The sequence below is a fragment of the Nematolebias whitei genome, chromosome 17, assembly GCF_014905685.2.
Source record: "Nematolebias whitei isolate Nwh7 chromosome 17, NemWhi1, whole genome shotgun sequence".
NCBI classification, from domain to species: Eukaryota; Metazoa; Chordata; class Actinopteri; order Cyprinodontiformes; family Rivulidae; genus Nematolebias; species Nematolebias whitei.
Genome location: NC_056514.1, coordinates 28,973,335 through 28,995,839, shown reverse-complemented (window position 1 = coordinate 28,995,839; position 22,505 = coordinate 28,973,335). Strand labels below are relative to the sequence as shown.

The 22,505-nt window shown below is 37.5% G+C and overlaps 2 protein-coding genes and 1 long non-coding RNA gene across 3 annotated transcripts; all 3 read left to right on the top strand.

Annotated features, from left to right (window-relative positions):
- The first annotated feature begins 1,180 nt into the window (after positions 1-1,180).
- Positions 1,181-5,322, top strand: LOC119423505 (FERM domain-containing protein 6-like). Its single transcript, XM_037690902.1, has 10 exons — positions 1,181-1,354; positions 1,556-1,646; positions 1,819-1,898; positions 1,966-2,024; positions 2,093-2,312; positions 4,229-4,384; positions 4,530-4,595; positions 4,709-4,777; positions 4,864-5,038; positions 5,138-5,322. Exons 1-10 carry the CDS (start codon positions 1,181-1,183, stop codon positions 5,320-5,322), a joined length of 1,275 nt encoding a protein of 424 aa, XP_037546830.1.
- Positions 5,323-5,508: 186 nt separating this feature from the next.
- On the top strand, positions 5,509-5,786 carry LOC119423901. Its single transcript, XR_005187482.1, has 3 exons — positions 5,509-5,526; positions 5,608-5,630; positions 5,707-5,786. It is a non-coding gene; the product is annotated as an uncharacterized LOC119423901 (long non-coding RNA).
- A 2,066-nt stretch (positions 5,787-7,852) lies between these two features.
- Positions 7,853-18,390, top strand: ghdc (GH3 domain containing). Its single transcript, XM_037691073.1, has 11 exons — positions 7,853-7,937; positions 8,126-8,410; positions 12,289-12,485; positions 12,569-12,763; positions 12,844-12,963; positions 14,521-14,818; positions 15,052-15,241; positions 17,465-17,536; positions 17,622-17,755; positions 17,837-17,925; positions 18,006-18,390. Exons 1-11 carry the CDS (start codon positions 7,853-7,855, stop codon positions 18,225-18,227), a joined length of 1,887 nt encoding a protein of 628 aa, XP_037547001.1. The 3' UTR covers positions 18,228-18,390.
- The last annotated feature ends 4,115 nt before the right edge of the window (positions 18,391-22,505 follow it).

Sequence of the window (22,505 nt, the reverse complement as noted above, 5' to 3'; positions counted from 1 at the left end):
ACATTTTCTCCAGGGGAATCCAGATTCAAATCATAAAACAAACTTAATGACAATAACTGCTGGATGTCCGGCCCCTGAGCTCTTGGCTTTTAGTAATTGTGGCCCCCTGAGCAATTTAATTGAATAGCCCTGTACAGTACATCAACGTCAAGGTTCTTTATTGTCATTGGCATTACATGTGGTACATGTGGTGGAATGAACTTGTGTACACAGGGTCCCAGTTACATCCAACAAAAGTATAAATTGTAAAAGAAAAACAGTAATAAGATATAAGAAATACACTAAACTAAGAATATGCTAAACACTAAATAGTACAAAAACAACAGCAGCATAAACATGAGTCTGTGAGCAGATCAGTATGAATGAACACAGCAGCTTGAAATAAATCGGCAACATGAGATCAGCAGCATGGATAATCAGCAGCACATATCAACAAGCAAAGTGGTATTACAGTGATAATCCTGATTAAGGATTCATGAGTGCTTCAGGGTAGAAGCTGTTCCTCAGTCTAGTGGTTCTACACTTAATGCTTCTCAACCTCCTGCCTGAGGGGAGCGGGGCGGAAAGTGTGTGTGCTGGGTGAGTGGAGTCCTTCATGATGCAAGGCTCTCTTCCTATATTTGGAGGTTAGATGACTCCTTCCATTAAAAGTGTGATAGCTAAGTGTTATATCTGTTTTTACTTATACTGATAATATAATGTATATAATACGGTTTTAGCCTGTCCGTGTGTGCTCATTTTTTCTGTTAGTAAAATATCTCGTGAACCGCTTGATGGATTTTGATGAAAATCTCCAAGTTATCATTTAATGTACATCTGCAACTGATCCAAGTCAAGATGGCTGCTGTCTTGTCTTAGAAAACAAAAATGTCAATAACAGTCAGCTTTACTCATACTGACCCAGAGGTTTGCTCGGTTGTCACCGTCATCCTCATCACAAAATCACATGAGGTCGAGCGCATCATTTACATGGTTTGACCTAAACAGCTGTAACTCCATCCCTTCATATAAGGTGACGTTATTGTGCTGCTTTTAGGCCTCATGCTTCTTTTTTCACAATGTACTGCACATAAACTCAAAATAAATCTCTAATCCTGAGGATTATAAAAACTATAAACTAGTTCTTGAAGCAAAAAGTGTAAAGAAATTAGCGGATGTTAAATCTTTTGCATGAACTCACATGTTTCAGTGTGAGGATGAGGAGGAGGGAGGCACGGCCGCTCTGGGTGGGAGGACTGGAGCAGGATGTAAGGAGCAGAGTCGAGCTGAAGTCTCAGTGATGATGAAGACTAAACGGAGACGACACGTTTCTGTCCTTCTACCCAACAAGCAGCACCTGGACTGTTCTGTCAGCGTGAGTCGGCTTCAGGACGTTTTATAACTCCTAATGCATCACTTTGAAATTAGCTTCTTTAAGCTCTTTGTATTTACAAGTAATGCAACGACGTGAGTTTAACAGTTAGAAGACACAATGCATCCTTGTGATAAAGTTTAAGCTTTTGGGTTAGATGTATATCTTTTATGTTGTTTGTGTTTTCTGATGTATGATTGACAGGTGAGAGCCAGGGGTCAGGAGGTCATGAACTCTGTGCTGCGTCAGCTCGGTGTCAGTGATCTCCAAGTGTTTGGTCTCGGTGTCCTCAGAGGTATGTTGGTGTAAGGGTGGTATCTTGGGAACAAATGTTTTTCCTTCATTTACTGTGGAACGCTGGGATTTAGGGAGGAGATGCAAAAAAAAAACCTACAAAAAACAGAAACCGTGACCTCTGTCTTTGTTTTCCTTGTGTAGATTTAATGCGTTTGTTTTGTTTTTGTCAGATAATGAATATCTCTTTCTTGATTTGACAAAAAAATTGAGCAAATACTTCAACAAAAGATGGAACAGAGGATATTTAAGGGTTAGTAGATGATTTTAAAAAATCCATTAGATAATTCCCAATCAGTAAATATTCCCTGTCCCTGCAGGTCCCGTTCATCTTGTTTTTGAGAATCCAGTTCTACGTGGGAAGTGGGCTGCTAATACTGTAAGTACTTGTTTCCCATGGTTATGGTCAAAAGGCTTCAGTCAACGTTGGGTTTTATCTTGTTTCAGGAGCAGCAAAGTGCAGCAGCTCTACTTCACAGAGCTGAGGCAGAAAGTGCTGTGTTCACAGAGCTACCATCAGGAAGCTCTGCTCTTCCAGCTGGCAGCTTCGGCGCTCCAAGCTGAAGTCGGAGATCAGGAACTGAGAGAAGAGGCGGACAACGAAGGAAGAGAAGCGGAACAGGAAAGAAAACATTACTTCCTTCCAGAAGATTACTTCCCCTTTTGGGTAAATCACAAAAAAGTGAATCCTTAGGGGGGAAAAGCTAGAATTAGCATTTAAAATGTCATGGCCGATAAATGAAACGTTGCAAGGTTTCAGATAAAGACTTACCGGTAATAGTTTAGAAAACACTGCAATTATTTACTATGAATAAAAGGCCTAGCATTCCTTAAAGGAATGCATATTACCCCTCAGTGTTAAATTTAAATCATCTGCTTGCGTTTAAAAATTACGTGTAAAATTACTCTCAGCTACATCCCATCAAACATTAGCTCAAAGTACTGTATATGCATTTTGAGTTACAGACATTTTTTTGTTGGATGAGCCTGGTTAGCTGTGGCAGACATCTTGAATTGGGTTGACTCCAGAAGTTAAACAGTGATAGACATACATCAAATAATTAGTTTCCAAGAGCTTCATTAAGATATGTTTAGTGATTCATGAGATACTTTGCCAACAGACAGATCCAGACACATTTAATGGCTTCCAGTCCATTTTAGAATTGATTTTAAACTTTTATTATTCATTTTTAAAGCTCTTAACAGTCTCGCGCCATCTTATTTAGCTGATTTTGTAGCTTTTTGTGAGTATGAGTGGACCTTAAGGTCCAATGGTACGTTTTGACTGTTTGTCTCAAAGTTCACATACAAACGTTGGTGTAACTGGGCCTTTTCAGTCGCTGCACCCAGACTCTAGAACCAACTACGTCAGGACTCGTGCTCTGTCACTGATCTGAGACTTTTTAAATCATTTTTATTCAGGCAGGATTTTAATACCTCATGGTGCTTTGGCATTATTGCATTGTTGGGGAATGCCATGCAAATGTATGGCAGGCACCTATTATTCTACACCTCAGAAGGGTGTCTACATTTCTATCTCCATTAATGCGGCCTGAACCACAGCGTCTACCCCCACAAAAGTTATATCAAAACGACCGTCTCGGCCCCGTGATGTGTGCTATTACTTCTATTGGCATTCGCAGTTACCATGACAACATATTTTGCTAACAAAGATTCCAAATTTCCCATAGGAAATGAATAGGAGAAAACTCTTCACAGAAACTGAGTAACTTATGGAGCCATTTTGGTTCAACATGCAAGGAAGGCAGTGCATTATGCAATGCATGAAAGGCACCTAATTTTACCTATTATCACCTAAAATTATTATTTATTAGTAATAATAACATCAATTATTAATTATTCATCTTAATATTATCAATACCAATAAATATTAATATTAACAATTAATATGTAATATTAACAAGTAATATTTAATATGGATTATTAATATGAATGTTATTGTTTGTTAATAATATATAAAAATAATTAATAACTTAATAATATATTAACAATTAATAATTAGTATTAATTATTAATATTGATATTTATTATTTGTAATAATTTAATAATAAATTGGCAGTCCCCGTCAAAGTTTCTCCAAGAACTTTCTAGTTTTTATTGTTGTTTGTGTTTAACTTGTGAACTGTGAAGCACATGTTGGCTGTTGCAAAGGGCTAGATAAATAAATGTTGATTGATTGATTGATTGATTGATTGATTATTTTTTAGCTCAGTACCTGAATATCTGGTTTTTAGTCCCAGAATTTTGGGCCTAACCTTTGTGCGTTTTTGTTTCAGGTTACCTTGTAGGGGCCAATTTTACAAAAAAATCATGCATTGTGGGAACCAACTGCTCTTTATGGGGACCAAAGGCAGGTCCTCAGAAGGAGAAGTCTCGATGGGGGTTTAGGGGTTAGGTTTAGGACTAAGGTGTGAATTGCAGCTAGGTTGTGGTTAAGGTTAGACATGTACTAGCAATGGTTAGATTTAGGGTAAGGGTCAGGGTTAGGCCATAGAAAATGAATGGAAGTCAATGCAAAGTTCCCAAAAAGTAAGTTTACAAGAACGTGTGTGTGTGTGTCAGCTGATTAAACGCAGAGGCAGGGACTACCTGCTCCGACACAGTCCGACTTTGCACAGCGAGCTGAGAGGTTTGTCTCAGAGCCGGGCCGTCCTTCAGTTTATTAAAGAGTCCAGCAGGCTGCAGGATGGAGCTGTGACCTTCTACAGGATGAAACAGGTCTGACTCCAAGTTTACATGAATTAAATGAAATCAGATAAACTTTGTACTTCATTGAATGAATATGCCTGCTGCAGTTAGTTTTATTTATTTTTATATTTGCACTTTGATTTTATTTTTACCCCCTCATGTTGATTATACGCAGGACAAAAAGGAGAAGAGAAGTTCAATCCTTCTTGGTGTGGCAGGAACCGGAGTTCATGTTTATCTGGTGGTCCATGCGTTTTTATACATAAAACTTTACTGAGTGTTTGAGCAGAATGAACATATACATTTATTTTTACTGAGTCAGTCTTGAATATTTATGTGATTTCCCCCCTAAAGGATATGGAAGGAAAGCACTGTGCCATGTTTGATTTTTCCTGGCCTGATATTGACCACCTAACTTTCCAGGTTGGTTTTCAAAGCTGTAAACTAGCAGCGCACAAGAATTTCTTGTACGTTCACTCAAAAACTGTTTTTGACGTTTTGATCTCCAGGGCTGCAGGTTTGAAATTGGTGTTGTTGCTTCTCTGGGCCTCCCTAAGCTGGTGTACTACACTCGTTCTGCCGTCCACTCAGAACACATCCTGAGGCACCTCAGAAACACCCACCAGTTCCACATCAGCACCAGGGCTGCAGCTGGATGCATCCAACAGCTGGAAGACTTGCAAGGTCAGCAACCTCAGACGCAGCTCCTTCATTAGTGACGTGTTCTTCTATGTTTAGATCTTCTGTCAGTCACTCCAAATGTGTGATTTTTCTGCTCATCAGCCTCCCACTTCCACAAAGAGGCCTACATATGTGACGTGGCAGGGTTAAGACAGAGTCTCAGCTGCTCTTACCTCACATCCTCCACGTCTGACTGCAGTGCTGCAGTGGAAACTGTCACAGTCTGGACCGAAGAAGAGGAGGAGGGCTCATCAACAGGTCAGCTGAAAGGAGAAAATATTTTTTAGATGGAACAGCATCACTCAAACTCTTGTTTCTGTTCATCTATAAAGTTGTGACTGTGTCTCCTCTGTTGACAGAGGTTGAGTTGTCGGTGGATGAACCAGAAGAGGTTTTTGTTGACAACCCAGCTGAGGTGCCCTGGCTGGCTGAGATCCTCCACAGTGTGTCTGTAGATGAGCCTTTAATGGTGCCCTCCTCATCCTGGGCAGGTTGGTCCAATACAAACATTTCAGTGGCGTGCGCTTCAGTTCTCGCCCATCATACAATTTAACCTCTTCTTGTGTTTTCAGCCATCACCATGGAAATGAAGCAGGTGAGTCAAAAACGGCTCTTCCTGTTGGAGAGCTTGGTTCTCCCTTAAAGGTAGTTCTGTTTTCTGTGGTGTTCAGGTTCTGTGGAGGAGAGCAGGTGAAAGAGCATCGGTGGATTGATTTACAGCCGTAGAGGAAAGGGGCTCTTCACGTGCGGCACCTCAAGACAAAAAGACACCAGATTTTTGTGCACTGGTTCTTAAATATCTGTGACGCATATGACTCGTCCAGTGTGAAATGATCAAATCAAAACTAAACACCAAACCTAATTAATTTGAATTAAATACTACCAGTGTTGCATAAAGTACCTCAAAGTGAAACTTCAGTGAAAGTACAAGTATCTTACCATAAAATTACTTTGGTAAATGTTAAAGTCGCCTTTAAAATTTTTACTTAAGTAAAAGTCAAAGTATCGGACATTTAATGTACTTAAGTAGCGAAAGTAAATTTATCTTCTAAAATGTACTTAAAGTAAGAGTACTAAGTAAAAATAAATAGTTAGAATTTCCAAAACAGCATTTATTGGGTGCAATATCCAGTGACAAAAACTTGGAAAGTTTGAACTGAACAATGAAAGATTGCTCTTTAAAAAGTCTGATTCTAATGACGTATATTCATTCAACCTTTATTAACCTTTATTAACCTTTATTAACCTTTATTAACCTTTATAAACAAAGCTGTTAGAAAGCCCACATTGTTGAGTAGTTGACTTGTTTACTGAGCTTGGTTCTGTTTGGTTATGGCTCATTTCCTTCTGACTAATTAATAATATAGGATCTATTATAGGACAATATAATAGCACAGGAACTAATAGTTCCTATGCTCTTGAAGCAGTTCATGTCCTGGAGAACACCAAACTTCTCCTTTTTAGCAGCTCCTGTCATTTTCACACCTATCAGGGATGTGTCTCCACTGTGAGTCAACAAAAAAGACTTATTAAAAAGACTATCTGTATATGCATCTAGCTTGTTCACAGCGGTAGCTGCAGGATTCACATAAGCGGTGGAGGAGAGGCTGGTGGACTGGGAGAACAAACTGGCATTGCTCAATCAGATTTCTTCTAATTTAAAATTGTAGTAGTTAGTAACTAAGATGGTTAAGGGAAATTTATTGAAGTAAAAGTACACATTTTATTGAGGAAATATAGTGAAGTAAAAGTGAAAGTCGCTAGAAATGTAAATACCGAAGTAAAGTAAAAATACGTCAAAATTCTACTTAAGTACAATAACTAAGTATTTCTACTTTGTTACATTACAACACTGAATACTACCTGGACTTGGAAAATTGCACATATGAATCATTTAACCCATTATTAACCGGCCACTTTTCAGTTTAATTGAAACAGAGTGGGTCATTGTTACTGTTTGACACATTTTTACAGTATTTGTTCCAAAGCAGTGATAGATTTGAGTTTGTTGGCTTATGATCTAGGAAGGGATGTTCTCAAAAGTCAGTGTTCTTTCTTTCTTTTTATCTACAGCTCATCAGGGCACGTTTATTGTCTTCTAGATTAAAAATCACAGTTATCAGTTTTCCACTAAAATTTACACTCATCCCCACTTCCTTCACACCTGGCAGCATGTTCATACTGACAACAGCTCTTTTGCTTGTTTAATAAATGTACCTGTTAAAAAAATAATTTGTTGTATGTTATCATGATGCATGCTCAATAATCCAGGTATACAATCCAACAATTTTCAGTCAGGTCATCTGGACAGTTTCTTTTTATGGACTATTTTTGTTTTGAACCAGTTTGACATGACTGTCCATGAGGAAGAGGGCCGGCATCGGAGGATGGGGCGTGCCAAAGACACCATCTTAGTACCAACATAACTGGTTTGTTCCACTTTGGAGTAAGCTGTTTGGGGGAATAATCAGTTTTGTTGTGTGTTTCCTTGACTGATGAAGCCTTCTGGATGGAAGGTGAAACGTTTCAGCAAAAAAATAAACTGTCCAGATGACTTGACTGAAAATTGTTGGATTGTATACCTGGATTATTGAGCATGGACTATTGTTGTATGTTCTTCAGCAGAACAGATCTGCTTACGTCATCGAGAAGTTGACCAATCAGGGTGGCGAACAGCCCCCAAACACGGAAGCAGCTCAGTCGGCTGCTAAAGTTAAACTGAAAGCCCTTCTTTTCGAAACATTTACGCGCAATAAACGTGAATGTCATTTTAAAGTGTGTCAAACAGAGAATCATTACATCACATTTTTTGCTATAATGGGCTTTTCGTGGACTCACGTACTAGTGCCGCTTTGTTTAGCGGTTATATTTGTGACTTTTGCTGTCAACGAACAACTTCCGGGTGAGTATCCTGAAGATAAAAACACAGTAATAATGTGTATAAATGATGTGAGAGCCGCTAATACGAGTACTGAAGGAAACTAAAGGGGTTTGCCTTGACTTGAAATAAAAACGGAGAAATTTCGATGGACAGCGCCCCCACCAGCCTCAAACAATTCTTGTGTAACCTTTTTTGTAACTTCCCTGCAGCAATGCCTCTGCTCGCTGCGGTGTGCGCCCTGTCTCTGTCCGGGATGGCACTGATTTGGAGAGACATTAGCTCCAGGGTGAGGCGTAAAAACAGGACGGTGAGCAGCCTTTTGGGCCAGTATGCAGCCATGAAGGTTGTGGGCTGGTTGGGAAGGCGGCAGAGGAGGAAACTTGAAGCAGACACGCTGAATGTGAAGCAAGTTCAGGAGGAGACTTTGCTCAAGCGACTGCGTAAAAACGCAGACACAAGTTATGGAAGACGGTACGACTTCATCTCTATTACAAGTAAGGAGAAGGACTTGTGAGTATGTATGTTCTTAATGAGAGAGTGTAGTAATTATGTTGCTACAATATGGTGGATTTCTATTCAATTTCTGTTTAAAACTGAAGCCTGGGTATTTTGCCAGTATTACACAAGAACAAGAACACTTTAAATTCATTTATTCATACAATTAAAAGAAACAAAATAAATCCATTAAAAAGAAAAAGCATTGAATGAAAATGGTGCAGAAAGCAGAAGACAATTCTTATAATATCTACCCCTTATTTAAAAAAACAAAATAACTACAAACAACAATTTAGGACTGAGCAATCTCCAACGTGAAAACAAAAATATTAGGCATGCCTCACATGGCACCATACTTTCCCAACAATTTCAACTTAATCATCTGTTTAAACATATAAATTGTTTTAGAAATTTAGGTGATATCAAGGCAATTCCATAATCCTATTCCCTGAATTACAACGCAGCTCCTTCAGACTAGTTCTAAATGGAGGTTTTACAAACTTTTCCATTCCCTTAAGGTTATAATGACTCTCTTTTTTTAACACATTTTAATTGGATATTTGGGGGTAATTTTTTATGAGCTTTATACATGACTTGTAAAATACTATATTCAACCAAATAATAAATTTTTTATAATTTCAACTGATTAAATAATATACAGTGTATTTGTTGGGTGACCATAGCACTTCCTACTAATAATTTTTGTACAGTGCCTTGCAAAAGTATTAGTCTCCCTTGAACTTTTCAACCTTTTGCCACATTTCAGGCTTCAAACATAAAGATATAACATTTAAATTTTTTGTGAAGAATCAACAACAAGTGGGACACAATCATGAAGTGGAATGAAATTTATTGGATTTGTCAAACTTTTTGAACAAATAAAAAACTGAAAAGTGGGGCGTGCAATATTATTCGGCCCCCTTGCGTTAATACTTTGTAGCGCCACCTTTTGCTGCAGTTCCAGCTGCAAGTCTCTTGGGGTTTGTCTCCATCAGTGTTGAACATGGAGACACTGAAATTCTTGCACATTATTTCTTGCAAAACAGCTCGAGCTCAGTGAGGTTGGATGGAGAGCGTTTGTGAACAGCAGTCTTCAGCTCTTTCCACAGATTCTCGATTGGATTCAGGTCTGGACTTTGACTTGGCCATTCCAACACCTGGATACATTTATTTGTGAACCATTCCATTGTAGATTTGGCTTTATGTTTTGGATCATTGTCTTGTTGGAAGATAAATCTCCGTCCCAGTCTCAGGTCTCTTGCAGACTCAAACAGGTTTTCTTCCAGAATGGTCCTGTATTTGGCCCCGTCCATCTTCCCATCAATTCTGACCATCTTCCCTGTCCCTGCTGATAAAAAGCAGGCCCAAACCATGATGCTGCCACCACCATGTTTGACAGTGGGGATGGTGTGTTCAGGGTGATGAACTGTGTTGCTTTTACACCAAACATATCGTTTTGCATTGTGGCCAAACAGTTCTATTTTGGTTTCATGTGACCAGAGCTCCTTCTTCCACATGTTTGGTGTCTCCCAGGTGCTTGTGACAAACTTTAAACAACACTTTTTATGGATATCTTTGAGAAATGGTTTCTTCTTGCCACTCTTCCATAAAGGCCAGATTTGTGCAGTGTACGACTGATTGTTGTCCTGTGAACAGACTCTCCCACCTCAGCTGTAGATCTCTGCAGTTCATCCAGAGTGATCATGGGCCTCTTGGCTGCATCTCTGATCAGTCTTCTCTTTGTTCCAGATGAAAGTTTAGAGGGACGGCCAGGTCTTGGTAGATTTGCAGTGGTCTGGTACTCCTTCCGTTTCAATATGATTGCTTGCACAGTGCTCCTTGGGATGTTTAAAGCTTGGGAAATCTTTTTGTATCCAAATCCGGCTTTAAACTTCTCCACAACAGTATCTCGGACCTGCCTGGTGTGTTCCTTGGTCTTCATGATGCTCTCTGCGCTTTGAAAAGAACCCTGAGACTATCACAGAGCAGGTGCATTTATATGGAGACTTGATCACACACAGGTGGATTCTATTTATCATCATCAGTCATGTGGGACAATATTGGATCATTCATAGATCCTCACTGAACTTCTGGAGTGAGTTTGCTGCACTCAAAGTAAAGGGGCCGAATAATATTGCACGCCCCACTTTTCAGTTTTTTATTTGTTAAAAAAAGTTTGACACAACCAATAAATTTCATTCCACTTCACGATTGTGTCCCACTTGTTGTTGATTCTTCACAAAAAATTTAAATTTTATATCTTTATTTTTGAACCTGAAATGTGGCAAAAGGTTGAAAAGTTCAAGGGGGCCGAATACTTTCGCAAGGCACTGTAGCTCTTTTTTTGTTAAATGAAAATAGGGTTTGTAATTGTTTTGCATGCTTTTCCTCAAACTTCAATACAATAGATTAAATATGGAACAATGATTACATTGATATACAAATGTTTGTCATTCAAAAACTCTTTTACTTTATACAGTAATGAAATTGATTTTGCTACTTTTATTCTTAAGTAATTTACTTGAGATTTCCATGTCAGCTTCTCATCAATAATGACACCCCAAAATTTTATTTCATCAACTCTATGAATTTCAATACTGTCAATTTTAAATGGGATGTCAATAATTTTGTTTCTGTTACTAAATATCATGTAGTTTGTTTTTCCAAATTTAATGATAACTTATCAAGTTAGAAGCAAGTTTGTATTTGTATGAATTCTGCCTTTATCATGTTTAACATCCGTTCAATGTCTTCACCCAAACAAAAAAAATGTGGTATCATCTGCAAATAAAACACACTTCAAAAGCCCTGACACATCAACCAGATCATTCACATACAAAACAAACAACTTTTGTCCCAACATAGAGCCCTGAGGAACTCCACATCCATTAACACAAAATTCAGATCGCACATCATTTACCTGTACAAACTGGCTCCTATTATTCAAATAACTATAACCACTGTAGTGCTAATCCTCTAATGCCATATTTATTCAGTTTTTCAAGGAGAATGGTGTGGTCAATAGTGTTGAAGGCCTTTTTTAAATCAACAAAAATGCTAACACAATAGTTTTTGATCAACAGCATTTGTTATCTCTTCTATTAGTTCCATGAGAGCCGTTGATGTTGAATTATTTGCTCTAAACCCATATTGACTATTGCTTAAATTATTGTGTTTATCTATGAATCAATCTAATCTGGTTATAAATAATTTCTCTAATATTTTTGAAAATTGTGGCAACAAGGATATTGGTCTGTAGTTAGTGAACACACTTTTCTCACCATTCTTATAAAGAGGAACTCTCTTTGCTATTTTCTTATTTTCTGGAAATTTTCCTGTTGAAAATGATAAATTACATATATCTGTAAATTGTTCAATAACATAACTCATTGGAGTGGTGGCGCAGAGGTTAGAGAGGTGGGCTTGTGATCCGAAGATCGCCGGTTCACGCCCCGGCCCCGACAACATCAAAAAATGTGGGTGGGGTAGGTGAAACACCCACACTTGCCCCCACCCTCATTCGCCCCACCTTGGGCCCATGAGCAAGGCCCTTAACCCCCACCATGTGCTCCCTAAAAAAACAGGTCTCTCTTGAAAATGAGTTCTCGTGGCTCAATGAGACTAACCTGGATAAATAAAGGCTAAATGAAAAAAAAAAAATGAAAAAATTATATCCTTTACAAACGTCATGTCCATGTCCATCCAGTCTTCTGATCTTTTATCTGCAAGATTTTTTACAGTACTCGGTATTTCTTCTTTATCAGTGTTACTGAAAAAAAATGCTGTTGGCACAACCCATGACATCTTCACTGTAATGTTGGAATGATGTTTTGATAACTTTGAGATTCTTCAAATAGAAACGTTTGTAATGTATCAGATGCTGATGATTTCCGAGCTCGCCACCCGCTTACCTCATATGAGCACTATTCAGAGCTCATCAGACGTGTTGCAGCTGGAGAAGAGAAGGTGATTATTGCTGAGAAGCCGCTGATTCTGGCCATGACCTCTGGGACGTCCGGATCCAGCTGCATGCTGCTCAGCACCAAAGATACCAACACTGAGTTCTTCATGCAGGTGAGGCAAATGATGTCTGTCTTAGTAAGAACCATGCGTGCAGTTCATGTAAACATAAAGAATAAACGTGTTTCTTCCATCAGGGTGTGACTGTTTGTTTAGACGCCATGCGACAGGCCTTCCCTGAGACGGACAGCCTTCAGCGCACCACCAAATTCTTCTACAACCCCACGTTTCGTCAGTCTGAAGCGGGAATCCCCATCGGACCAAACTCATCCACGCCAGCCTCGTCCCGCCACACACTTAACCTCTACACGACTCCAGCTCCTGCCTTTGAGGTGCACTCAGCAAGTCTCAAGTGTTAGCCAGCCCCTTTGTTTTATATTTATTTTTATGAAAATGTTCTTTATTACGTCAGGTTCCCAGTGAGAAGGACGCCCTATACCTGCACCTCCTGTTTGCGCTGAAAGATCCAAGTGTGGGAACGCTGGAGTCCAACTTTGCTTCCACAGTTTTCTACGCTTTTACAGCCCTACAGGTGCACGCTCGAATGTCAGGAGAACTATTATGTTGGGTTACTTATGCTTCTTTGTAACATTTTTATCATTTTTATGCACAACAAGGTGTAAAATGACTTAGTAAATGTGTCAGGTCTTTTTAGATGTATTTTATTTGCAGATGATACAACTTTTTTTTGTCAGGGTAAAGATATAGAACAAACGCTGAAATGACACAAATAGAATTTGTGAAAATTCAAAATTGGTTTCATCTTAATAAATTATCATTAAATCTAGATAAAACATATTATATGATATTCAGTAATAGTAAAAGAAAAGTTGATGCTCCATTTATGGTAGAAGGAACTGAGATTCTTAGAGTTAATGAGGTGAAGTTCTTGGGTGTTATTATTGATGAAAAATTGACATGGAAATCTCATATAAATAACTTAAGAACAAAAGTAGCAAAATCGATAGCAATTCTGTACAAAGTAAAGGAGTTATTTAATGAAAAAGCACTATTTATGTTGTATAATGCACTAATTGTTCCTCATTTAAAATACTGTATCGAAGTCTGGGGTAAAGCATGTAAAACAATTACAAACCCACTTTTTATTTTACAGAAAAGAGCAGTACGAATTATCACCAGACAAAAATTAAGACATCCATCAAATATATTGTTTTGTCAACTCCAGATATTGAAATTTTATGATTTGGTCAATTACAGCATTTTGCAGATTATGTATAGGGCCCATAAAATCATATTGCCCATCAATATTCAAGTACATTTTATTAAAAGGGAGAGTGTTTATTTTCTTAAAGGGATAGAAATGTTTGTGAAGCCTTATTTTAGCACTAGTTTAAAAGAACGATCCTCTGTAATCCAGGGGATAGGATTATGGAATGGTCTGGACGATACATTTAAAAATGCCAGATCTCAACATATATTTAAGAGAATGTTAAAGGAGAGTTATTTGACAGAATACAAAAAACTCCAAATTGAATCCACTAAAGTTATTGTTTGAGTTGATGATGTTGTTCTTTAGTTGATCTTGTTTTTAAATCACTGAAGTTGTTGCACATCTTGCTTTTTGTTTTTGTTTGGTAACAAGACAGTAAGGGTAAAAAAGGGGCAGATATTATAAGATTAATTCTTCTTCTGCTGCCTTTCATTTTATTTTGACTGTATGCATTTTTTTTCATTTTTTTTGAGTTGTTATGGTTTTAATGCAATGAAATGAATAAATTAAATAAAATAATAATAATAATAATAATGTTAGGGTAAAAGTTAGAATTTTTTTTGGCCACTAACTGATATTTGTTTTTGTAGCATGTGTTATTCATTTTGTAAAATACATAGGTAATTTTTATGTTCATTATAATGTTTTTAAAAATTTTAAGCAGCAGAACTCTTGTTATTTAGCTTTTCTATTAAATGCACACATTTCTGTCTCAGTCAGTCATGTTCTTGTTAAGTTTGATGCAGTCTTGAGTCAGTTTTCAAACTCATTGTCTGTGAACTTAAATGTTTTTAATGAGTTTCATAAAAAATAAATAAATAAATAAATAAAGGAAATTTCCATCTTTTAATCCCACAGGAGCGTTGGCAGGAGCTAGTGGAGGACATCGAACAAGGAAAAATCAGCACAGCCTTGCCTCTCGAGGCCAAAGTGAGGGGCAGACTTGAAGCACTGATGAAGCCAGACCCAGAGAGGGCTGCTCACCTCCGGGCCCACTTCCAGGAGGGTTTCAGGGGGATTGCCAAGCGCCTTTGGCCTCATCTCCACCTGGTGCTGGCGGTGGACTCAGGCTCCAATCAGATATACGGCGAAATCTTGAGGGAGCGTTACTGCAAAGCAGTGCCTTTCTATTCACCATTTTATGCTGCCACAGAAGGTACAAACACCTACAAACACATAATAACTTGCCCCTGGGACTGTATGAACGACAACTCAGAACTGGTCCAGTTACATAAGCCAAGGACGGGGTCATTAAACTGATAAAAATAGAATAAATTCAGGTCCATCTGTTAATAAAGTGGTAAACTTTTGCCCAAATTAGTCGTCTCCAAATCGAAAGCCTCATGCTAGAGTAAAATTAGTTCCTATTCTTAATTTGGGCCCCTGCAGGTCTTATAGGAGTGAACCTGTGGCCTCAGGAGCCCAACAAACGATACCTGCTGTGTCCTCGCTCGATGTTCTGCGAGTTCCTGCCAGAGCGCAGCGTGGACGAGGAGACGCCACAAACTCTGCTGATGGAGGAGGTGAAGGAGGGAGAGAGTTACGAGCTTGTTATCACAAACGCTGCAGGACTTTTCAGGTCTGGTCATTTACAGTCAAACAAGTAATCTGTGTATTTGGTTGTAGTTTTAATTCAGTTGATCCTTCAAATATAAGCGACATTAGGTGATTCAGAAACCATTTGGACACAAGTGATGTCATTCAGAGCAATAACCTGCATCTTCCTTTCTTTTTTGTTGTGTGAGTGTTTATGAATCATTCACACGACTGTGATCCATTTTTCTTCCGTATGTTTTTCGGCATCCTTCTCCTTCCACAATTTTTGTGCTATTTCAACAAATCATAAATCAAAATGTTCAGCTCAGAACAATCCTGTTATGACATTTGGTATTATTGCAACTTTAGCTTTTTGAAATATTTAGCCTTTTCTGCTTTTTTTTTCTCAAAGAAAATGAATTGAGCTCATTTTACATCCTTCAAGTCTTTAAATCTGTTTACAACCTTTTACTGCTCCGTTCACATTTTGTTGTGGTTCAGCTTCTTTCAGCTATCTTGTGCAAATTTAAACTTTTTTTTTTTTTTTAGCTACTTTCAGAAGTTTTTTCAGCTGTTTTGTGCTCCTTTCAGCATCTTTCTGCTAAAACATTTTTGTGCTTCTTCTAACTTCTTTCTGCTAATTTCAGCTTGTTGTGCTTCTTTTCAGCTTCTTTCTGCAAGTTTCATCTACTATTTAGCTCTTTTTATTCTAATTTAAGCTTTTTCAGATAATTCCTCATATTTTGCACTAATTTAAACTTTTTCAACCTAATTCAACAAAAAAATGTGCTCGCTCCATTTCCTTCTGGCAATTTAAGCTTATTTCTGCTTTTTAGCTACTTTTCAGCTGTTTTTTTAATGTGTGCTAATTTCAGCTTTTTCCAGATAAATTTCCCTTTTTTGTGCTCATTCATTCGTTCAACCTTTATTTAGACAGGTTAATCCCATTGAGCCTCAAGGACTCATTTACAAGAGAGACCTGATTTCAACAAAGAGTGATGACAACAGTGGACAAAAGCCACAACAATAGACAAATATAAAAGAGGCATACAGATTTTTTTTTTAAACAAATTAAAATAAGATGGCAAAAATAGCTAGATCATAAGGCGATTGTAGAAAAACTAAAAACAGGAACATGTCTGCATTGGTCCTTGCCAGGAGTCCAACAGATTCTTAAAGCCACTTAGGTCAAGGTCGAGAGCTTCAGATCTTTCTCGTATCTGCTTCTTTCAGCCTAACTGGGCAAAAGTGTGCTTTATCTACTTACTTTTGCTAATTTAAGCTTGTTCTACATTTTCAGCTACATTTTTACCAATTTTTAGCAAATTTCATCTGTTTTCAGAAAAATGCAAGTTTTTGTGGTAATTTCAGCTACTTTCAACCTAAATAACCCCTTTCTGCTAATTTCAGCTTGTTATGCTCCTTGCAGCTTATTTCTAATAGTTTCAGTCTTTTCTGCTGTTTCAGCTACCATTTAGATGTTTTTGTTCTAAATTTAGTTTTTTCAGCTAATTCCACTTTTTTTTTTTGCTCATTTCAGTTAATTCCACATCCTTCTGGTAGTTTAAGCTTTTTTCTGCCTTTTCAGCTACTTGTTTTGGTGCTAATTTCAGCCATTTTTTAAGCTAAATACATAACTTTTTTGCTCATTTCTGCTTATTTAAACATAATTCAGCAAATATTTATTTCTGCTTTCTTTTGTTAACTTAGGCTTGTTCTTCCATTTCAGCTACATTTCAGCATGTTTTTAGCCAATTTCAGCTGTTTTTTCAGCAAGTTCCTCCGCAATAAGCACTCTCACTGCATTTTCGCAGGAAATGCAGTTTCCCTAGTTTTATTTGAAGTTGCCTGTTCACTGTATTTCCTTTTAGATTGTAGAGGGTGTGATGTAAATCTTTACCCATGATGGAGTTTTTGTTTTCCCGGCCCCGTTTTTGTTTTTAAAAGCCCTTGTTCACAATCCTTCATGTCTCGTTTGCGTCCTCCTTTTTCCATTTGGTATAAATGGTTACTGCAAATAGATAGGAGTCTGTCTACTCAAAGATGTGAACAGAAATTGTGCTTGATAATTGCTTTGCAGCCATAACTGGTGCTGTAATATAGTTTCATTTGACTGCACTCGAGCCAGAAAAAGCTGCACATCACAGACAATCATCTCTTGCCCTCTGAGTTCATCAGACAGTGTTATGGTCTGTTAAAATGTAGAACTAACTTCTGAACATTAGGTGTGTTGAACAGCAGATGACACTCGGACACACTGTTACAGATATCGCATTGGAGACATTGTGAGAGTTGTTGGGTTCCACAACCATTGCCCCATCGTGGAGTTTCAGTACAGGTAGAGTTGCAGACTAATAAACAATCTTAAAATTAAAGTGCATGCTGTTTGAAATGTAATTGTTCAACGTGTGGGTGTTTATCAGACGGGGTCAGATGCTGAACGTTCGAGGTGAGAAAGTGTCTGAGGCGTTGTTCCTTAGTGCCTTGAAGAGAGCCGTTGCTCAGTGGCCAGGAGCTCAGCTTGTCGACTACTCCTGCGCAGAAAGTGGCATCTTGGGTAAAATACCAGTTATATCCTGTCAGGGCTTATTTTTTAATCTGTTCAGTTCAGCTCTTTTTATAAATGCTTGACTTGCAGGAGACACAATAGGCGGCTCAGATCCTCATTACCAGGTGTTTATAGAGCTGAAAGATGTGAGGAATCTGACAGAGGAACAGCGATATAAGGTGAGACTAATCCTAATAATGTGTTTGCTTTTACTTATAAATTTCTTCTTTCCCTTTAATTTTCTTCTCTTTCTTTCTAGCTGGACATTTGCCTTCAGCAGGGCTCTGCCGTCTACAAGTCGTTTCGTATAAAAGGCAGCATTGGTCCGATGAGGGTGCAGCTAGTGGCAGAAGGTGCGTTCAGGGACCTTCGTAAGAAGATGATGGCCTACACAAGCACCTCATCCAACACTTTCAAAATGCAGCGTGTGCTGCGCAGGAAAGAATACGCAGACTTCCTGTTGGGAAAAACAGTCTCCTGAAGTGAGACACGATGACGTTATGAACTGATCTTTGAGCACTGACTGAGTTTTATATCTGAAGTTTTAATAAATGTTAATTATCAAATTAAATGGAAATAGCTGTGCCTTTGAAAGGTGGTAAACACAAACCTTGCTTAAAGGTTTTGTCTTTAACAGCTAATGTTTATCCAGATACGGAGAAGTGTTAGTTTATCACCATAAACTAATTTCCTGGAAAATTGCATCTTTTTTATGGTGCGATAGAAGTTCAAATTAACAATGAAGTGTTTCATTTTCTTAGCTTTATTTATATGGTTTTGTAAATAAAAATGGAAAGAAAGAAGCAAAAATGATTTAACAGTTTTTCAGACATCAGCTGGCTACAATGGTAATGAAGTTAATATATGCTGTAAAAACCAGCAAATAATAAGGATTTATTTTGTCTAAACACTATTTTATTTCCGCTGTTTGTTTGTTTTTGCCACTTACGTGATGCTAATGATGAGAACGTGTTACTGTTTTTGATATTTTCAAAGCAGCTAAAGAAAAATAAAATACTATTGTATGCAGTCATGTTGCTTAAGCTTGATCAATAATGAAATTGCTGCTTAATTTTATAATATTGCACTTTTAGTTGATACCATGTAGTGTTACTTAATGTTCTTCTAGGATATACAGATTTATCATACATGAACTCACAATTAAAGCAACATTTTCAAATATCGATATTTAAATAATAAATAGAATTGGGCTGCAGTGTAACATTTTAAAACCATTTTATTTAGAAATGACAATTTGTTCTGTTTGCAGCAGAATAATTCAAGCATTATCTCAGTGTTCAAATCAAATTGGTCTATTTGTCAAAATCTTTTAAAGTGATTTGACTAATTATAGGTAATTAGAACTAGATAAATTGCATTTCCTGTGAAAATGCAATGTGAATGCTTATTGCAGAAGAAGGTCCTGGAAAAATGCTGTAATTAACTAAAAAAAAAAACATGCTAAAATGTAGCTGAAATGAAAGAACAAGCCTAAATTAGTAGAATAAAGCAAAAAGAACATAATTTCTGAATTGGGTTTAAATAAGCAGAAATGAGCACACAAATTAGGAAATCAGCAAAAAAAAAAAAAGTTAGAATGATCAAAATGGCAAAAGAAAAACCTAAAAAGTAGCCGAAAGGCAGAAAGAAGTTTAACCTACGAGAAGGACATAGAAAGAGCTAAAATGAGCTCCAGAAATGTGGAATTAGCTGAAAAAGCTAAAATTTGCGTTAAAACAGCTAAATAGTAGCTGAAATAGCATAAAAAGCTGAAAGGAGCATAATAAGCTGAAATTAGCATAAATAAGTTAATTAGGCTGAAATTAGCAGGAATTAACATGAAAAACTTGAATTTATCTGAAAACTGCTGAAATTAGCAAAACGTTTTCTGAAAAGGCAGCTGAAAAAGTAGAACAAGCTTAAATTAGCAGACAACGGCAGAAAGAACACAACTGCCCATTTAGGTGGAAAAAAGCAGAAATTACCATAAAAAGAAATTTGATGAAAGCTGAAATTAACAACAAAAAACAGCTGAAAAGTAGCTAATAAGCAGAAAGAAACTTAAATTGCAAGAAGGAAGTGGAGAGAGCACATTTTTACTGTATTAGGCTGAAAAATGTTGAAATGAGTGCAAAAAAAATGTTATTAGTTTAAAAAGCTTAAACTAGCATAATAACAGCTACGGTATATAGTAGCTGAAATAGAAAAAGCTGAAACTTGCAGAAATAAGCTGAGAGGATAATAAAAAGCTGAAATGAGCATAAATAAGTTAGAAGCAGCACAAAAAATGTTGTAGTTAGCAGAAAGAACGTGAAAGGAGCACGAAACGGCTCAAAGTAGCTGGAAAAAATCTGTAAAATTTGCACAAAGAAGCTGAACCAGAACAAAATGTGAAAGGAGCTGTAAACGTTTGTAAAAAGATCAAAAGATTTGAAGGATGTCAAGTGAGCTCAGTTCATTTCCTATGAGAAAGGAAATGACAGAAAAGGCTAAATATTTCAAAAAGCTAAAGCACCAATACCAAAAGTCGTAGCAGGATTGTCCTGAAAGAGCTGAACATTTTGATTTATGATTTGTTGAAATAGCTTGAAAACTGCGGGACGAGAAATGCACCAAAAATTGACATAAGAAAAACGGATCTCAATAGTTTGAATACTTCATAAACATTCACACAACTTTTTTGTTAAAGCCTGAGTTATGCTCCCATGTGTGAAAAGAAGTCCAGAGTAGATCTGTTCTACTTGTAGTGCTTTTTGTCACCACTGGGCGGTGCTAGTTGGAGAACCTGCTGTTTATTGTAGATTATCAAACTCCATTGTGATCATAATTTTGACAGATCGGGCCTTGGTCTGATCGATGCCTCCTCCCTGTGGAGGAGTGCACGTCCATCAATCATAACTACCTGTTAACAAAAGTGCAGAGGGGTTTTTTTAAGTGTAAGTTCAGAAATAATTTATTTAATGTTATAGATTATAAAAGTGCACATTGATTTTATGAGCTACTTCAACGTAGTGAACCTGAAATTAAAGGGGGGGAAGGCAGAGCTGCTGAACTCGGTTGCTCTGCTGCTTCATGACAAGCCTCTGGCCTGCAAGCCGCTCTGTTCACAAAGTGGGCTGATATTTTTAGTAACGTCCTATTTCAGCCCAGATTTGACATTGTTCTCACTTTATTTTTGCTTCAAAGTGTAATACTTTATGAGCGTAAGTCTATTTCCATGCAGTAACTGAGATGAAAGTGTTACAAAATCTGGCACAAAAAAAAGCAAACAAACAAAAAAAATCACCACGTATATAACGTTGTTTTCACTAATTTACTAAAACTGCTCCAACTTTCAACGTAACATGATGATTTACCACAATTTGTCTTCTGGTTCCAGTCTGGCGTGCCTTTTTGTCCCGTCGCCTTCTCCATCCCGGAGGATTTAGAGATGCAGAAACACTTTGAGCACTCATCTGCTGAATCAGTCAGGATCCGAGGCCTGATTCCTCAATGAGTTTACAGAGGACAGGGACACGTGCTGAACAGAGCAGGGACTGTACGTGCTGAGTGAATGAAATCAGCCCCAGAGCCTCTTTATCTCCCAGTTTAAGCCTGGATTAGTGAAGTTGATTTTCATTGAAAAGCAAGTAATTAGACACCCCCCTTTTTTAAATGCTATTACAAAGAGCTGAGAATTCTGGGTGATGTAGTTGGGATTTTCTTTCACCTGGCTCTTTCTGCTTCACTCAGCCAGATTGGACTACAGAGCTGATAGTGAGCATGTTTAATGGATAAGCCTCTTTGTTAACGACAAGCAGAGACAGACGAACTACAAGAAGACGAGACAATGAGAGATCATTAAAAATGGAAAGCAGTGGACGTCGACCAAGACCTGAACCTGATCCACGAAGGGGGGAAGATACTAACAGGATGGTCTTTTACTTTCACTTTTCCTTCTTTTATTCTCATCTTTGTGTAGCTAGATTGAATTATGAGCTTAAATATAATTTTGTAACAACACTGTAACACCTTTTCTATCTGATTATTTTCCCAATAAGCTTTATGTGTCCATCTTTTAGTTTGATTTTTTTAACTTTTCAGCATTAGCCATGAACAGTTTAGGGATTTTTAATGAGCCTTTTAGACAACACTGTCAGTCTAGATCAGGAGCAGTGAAGTTATTTGAGTCACAAGGTACAAAATCAAACATTGATCCAAGATTTCTATTAAGCGTTTATTTCATTTCTTGGCAAATTCATAATTATTATTATTTTTTGGTTTCATACCCAGGCTCTTCTAAAAACACAGAAAAAAATACAGTTTTGTGTAAGAAGTGTTGCATCATAACTGACCCTGACATATATGGGATGGTATTTACTTTTATCATGCAAAATCACCTTTATACATAAATAATGTTTGCAATGTAGGTTTTTCCTCTGAAAAAATAAATAAATAAAAAGGGGGAAATGATGCCAACTTATTTAATATTTAAAGACAATTAAATTAATTGACCTTATCGGCTGGGGTCTCCTTTCTCTCATGCCATCAGCATTAATGAGAGCTTCTCAACGCATCATTTAAAAGTAAAATGATGGAGTTAGTGATGAGCATCATAACCGTCTAGTGATATCTTTTTTTGATGAGATGTTTGGTGTGTTATAGTCTCTTAAAAGATCATCTTCAAGCTTATCCTTTAAATCCCAGAGCTTTAATTCTCTCATCAGGACACTGCAGAGACACTGACACGTAGAACCGGAGTGGTTTAGGACTCAGTGTG

What these genes read in the sequence shown, in the direction of transcription:
- LOC119423505 (XM_037690902.1), top strand. Translation starts at nt 1,181, where the DNA reads ATGTTTCAGTGTGAGGATGAGGAGGAGGGAGGCACGGCCGCTCTGGGT. An exon ending in TTGACCACCTAACTTTCCAG is followed by an intron (nt 4,778 to 4,863) that starts GTTGGTTTTCAA and finishes TTTGATCTCCAG; the next exon opens with GGCTGCAGGTTTGAAATTGG. An exon ending in ACAGCTGGAAGACTTGCAAG is followed by an intron (nt 5,039 to 5,137) that starts GTCAGCAACCTC and finishes TCTGCTCATCAG; the next exon opens with CCTCCCACTTCCACAAAGAG.
- ghdc (XM_037691073.1), top strand. Translation starts at nt 7,853, where the DNA reads ATGGGCTTTTCGTGGACTCACGTACTAGTGCCGCTTTGTTTAGCGGTT. An exon ending in CTCCAGCTCCTGCCTTTGAG is followed by an intron (nt 12,764 to 12,843) that starts GTGCACTCAGCA and finishes TTATTACGTCAG; the next exon opens with GTTCCCAGTGAGAAGGACGC. An exon ending in CAGAGGAACAGCGATATAAG is followed by an intron (nt 17,926 to 18,005) that starts GTGAGACTAATC and finishes CTTTCTTTCTAG; the next exon opens with CTGGACATTTGCCTTCAGCA.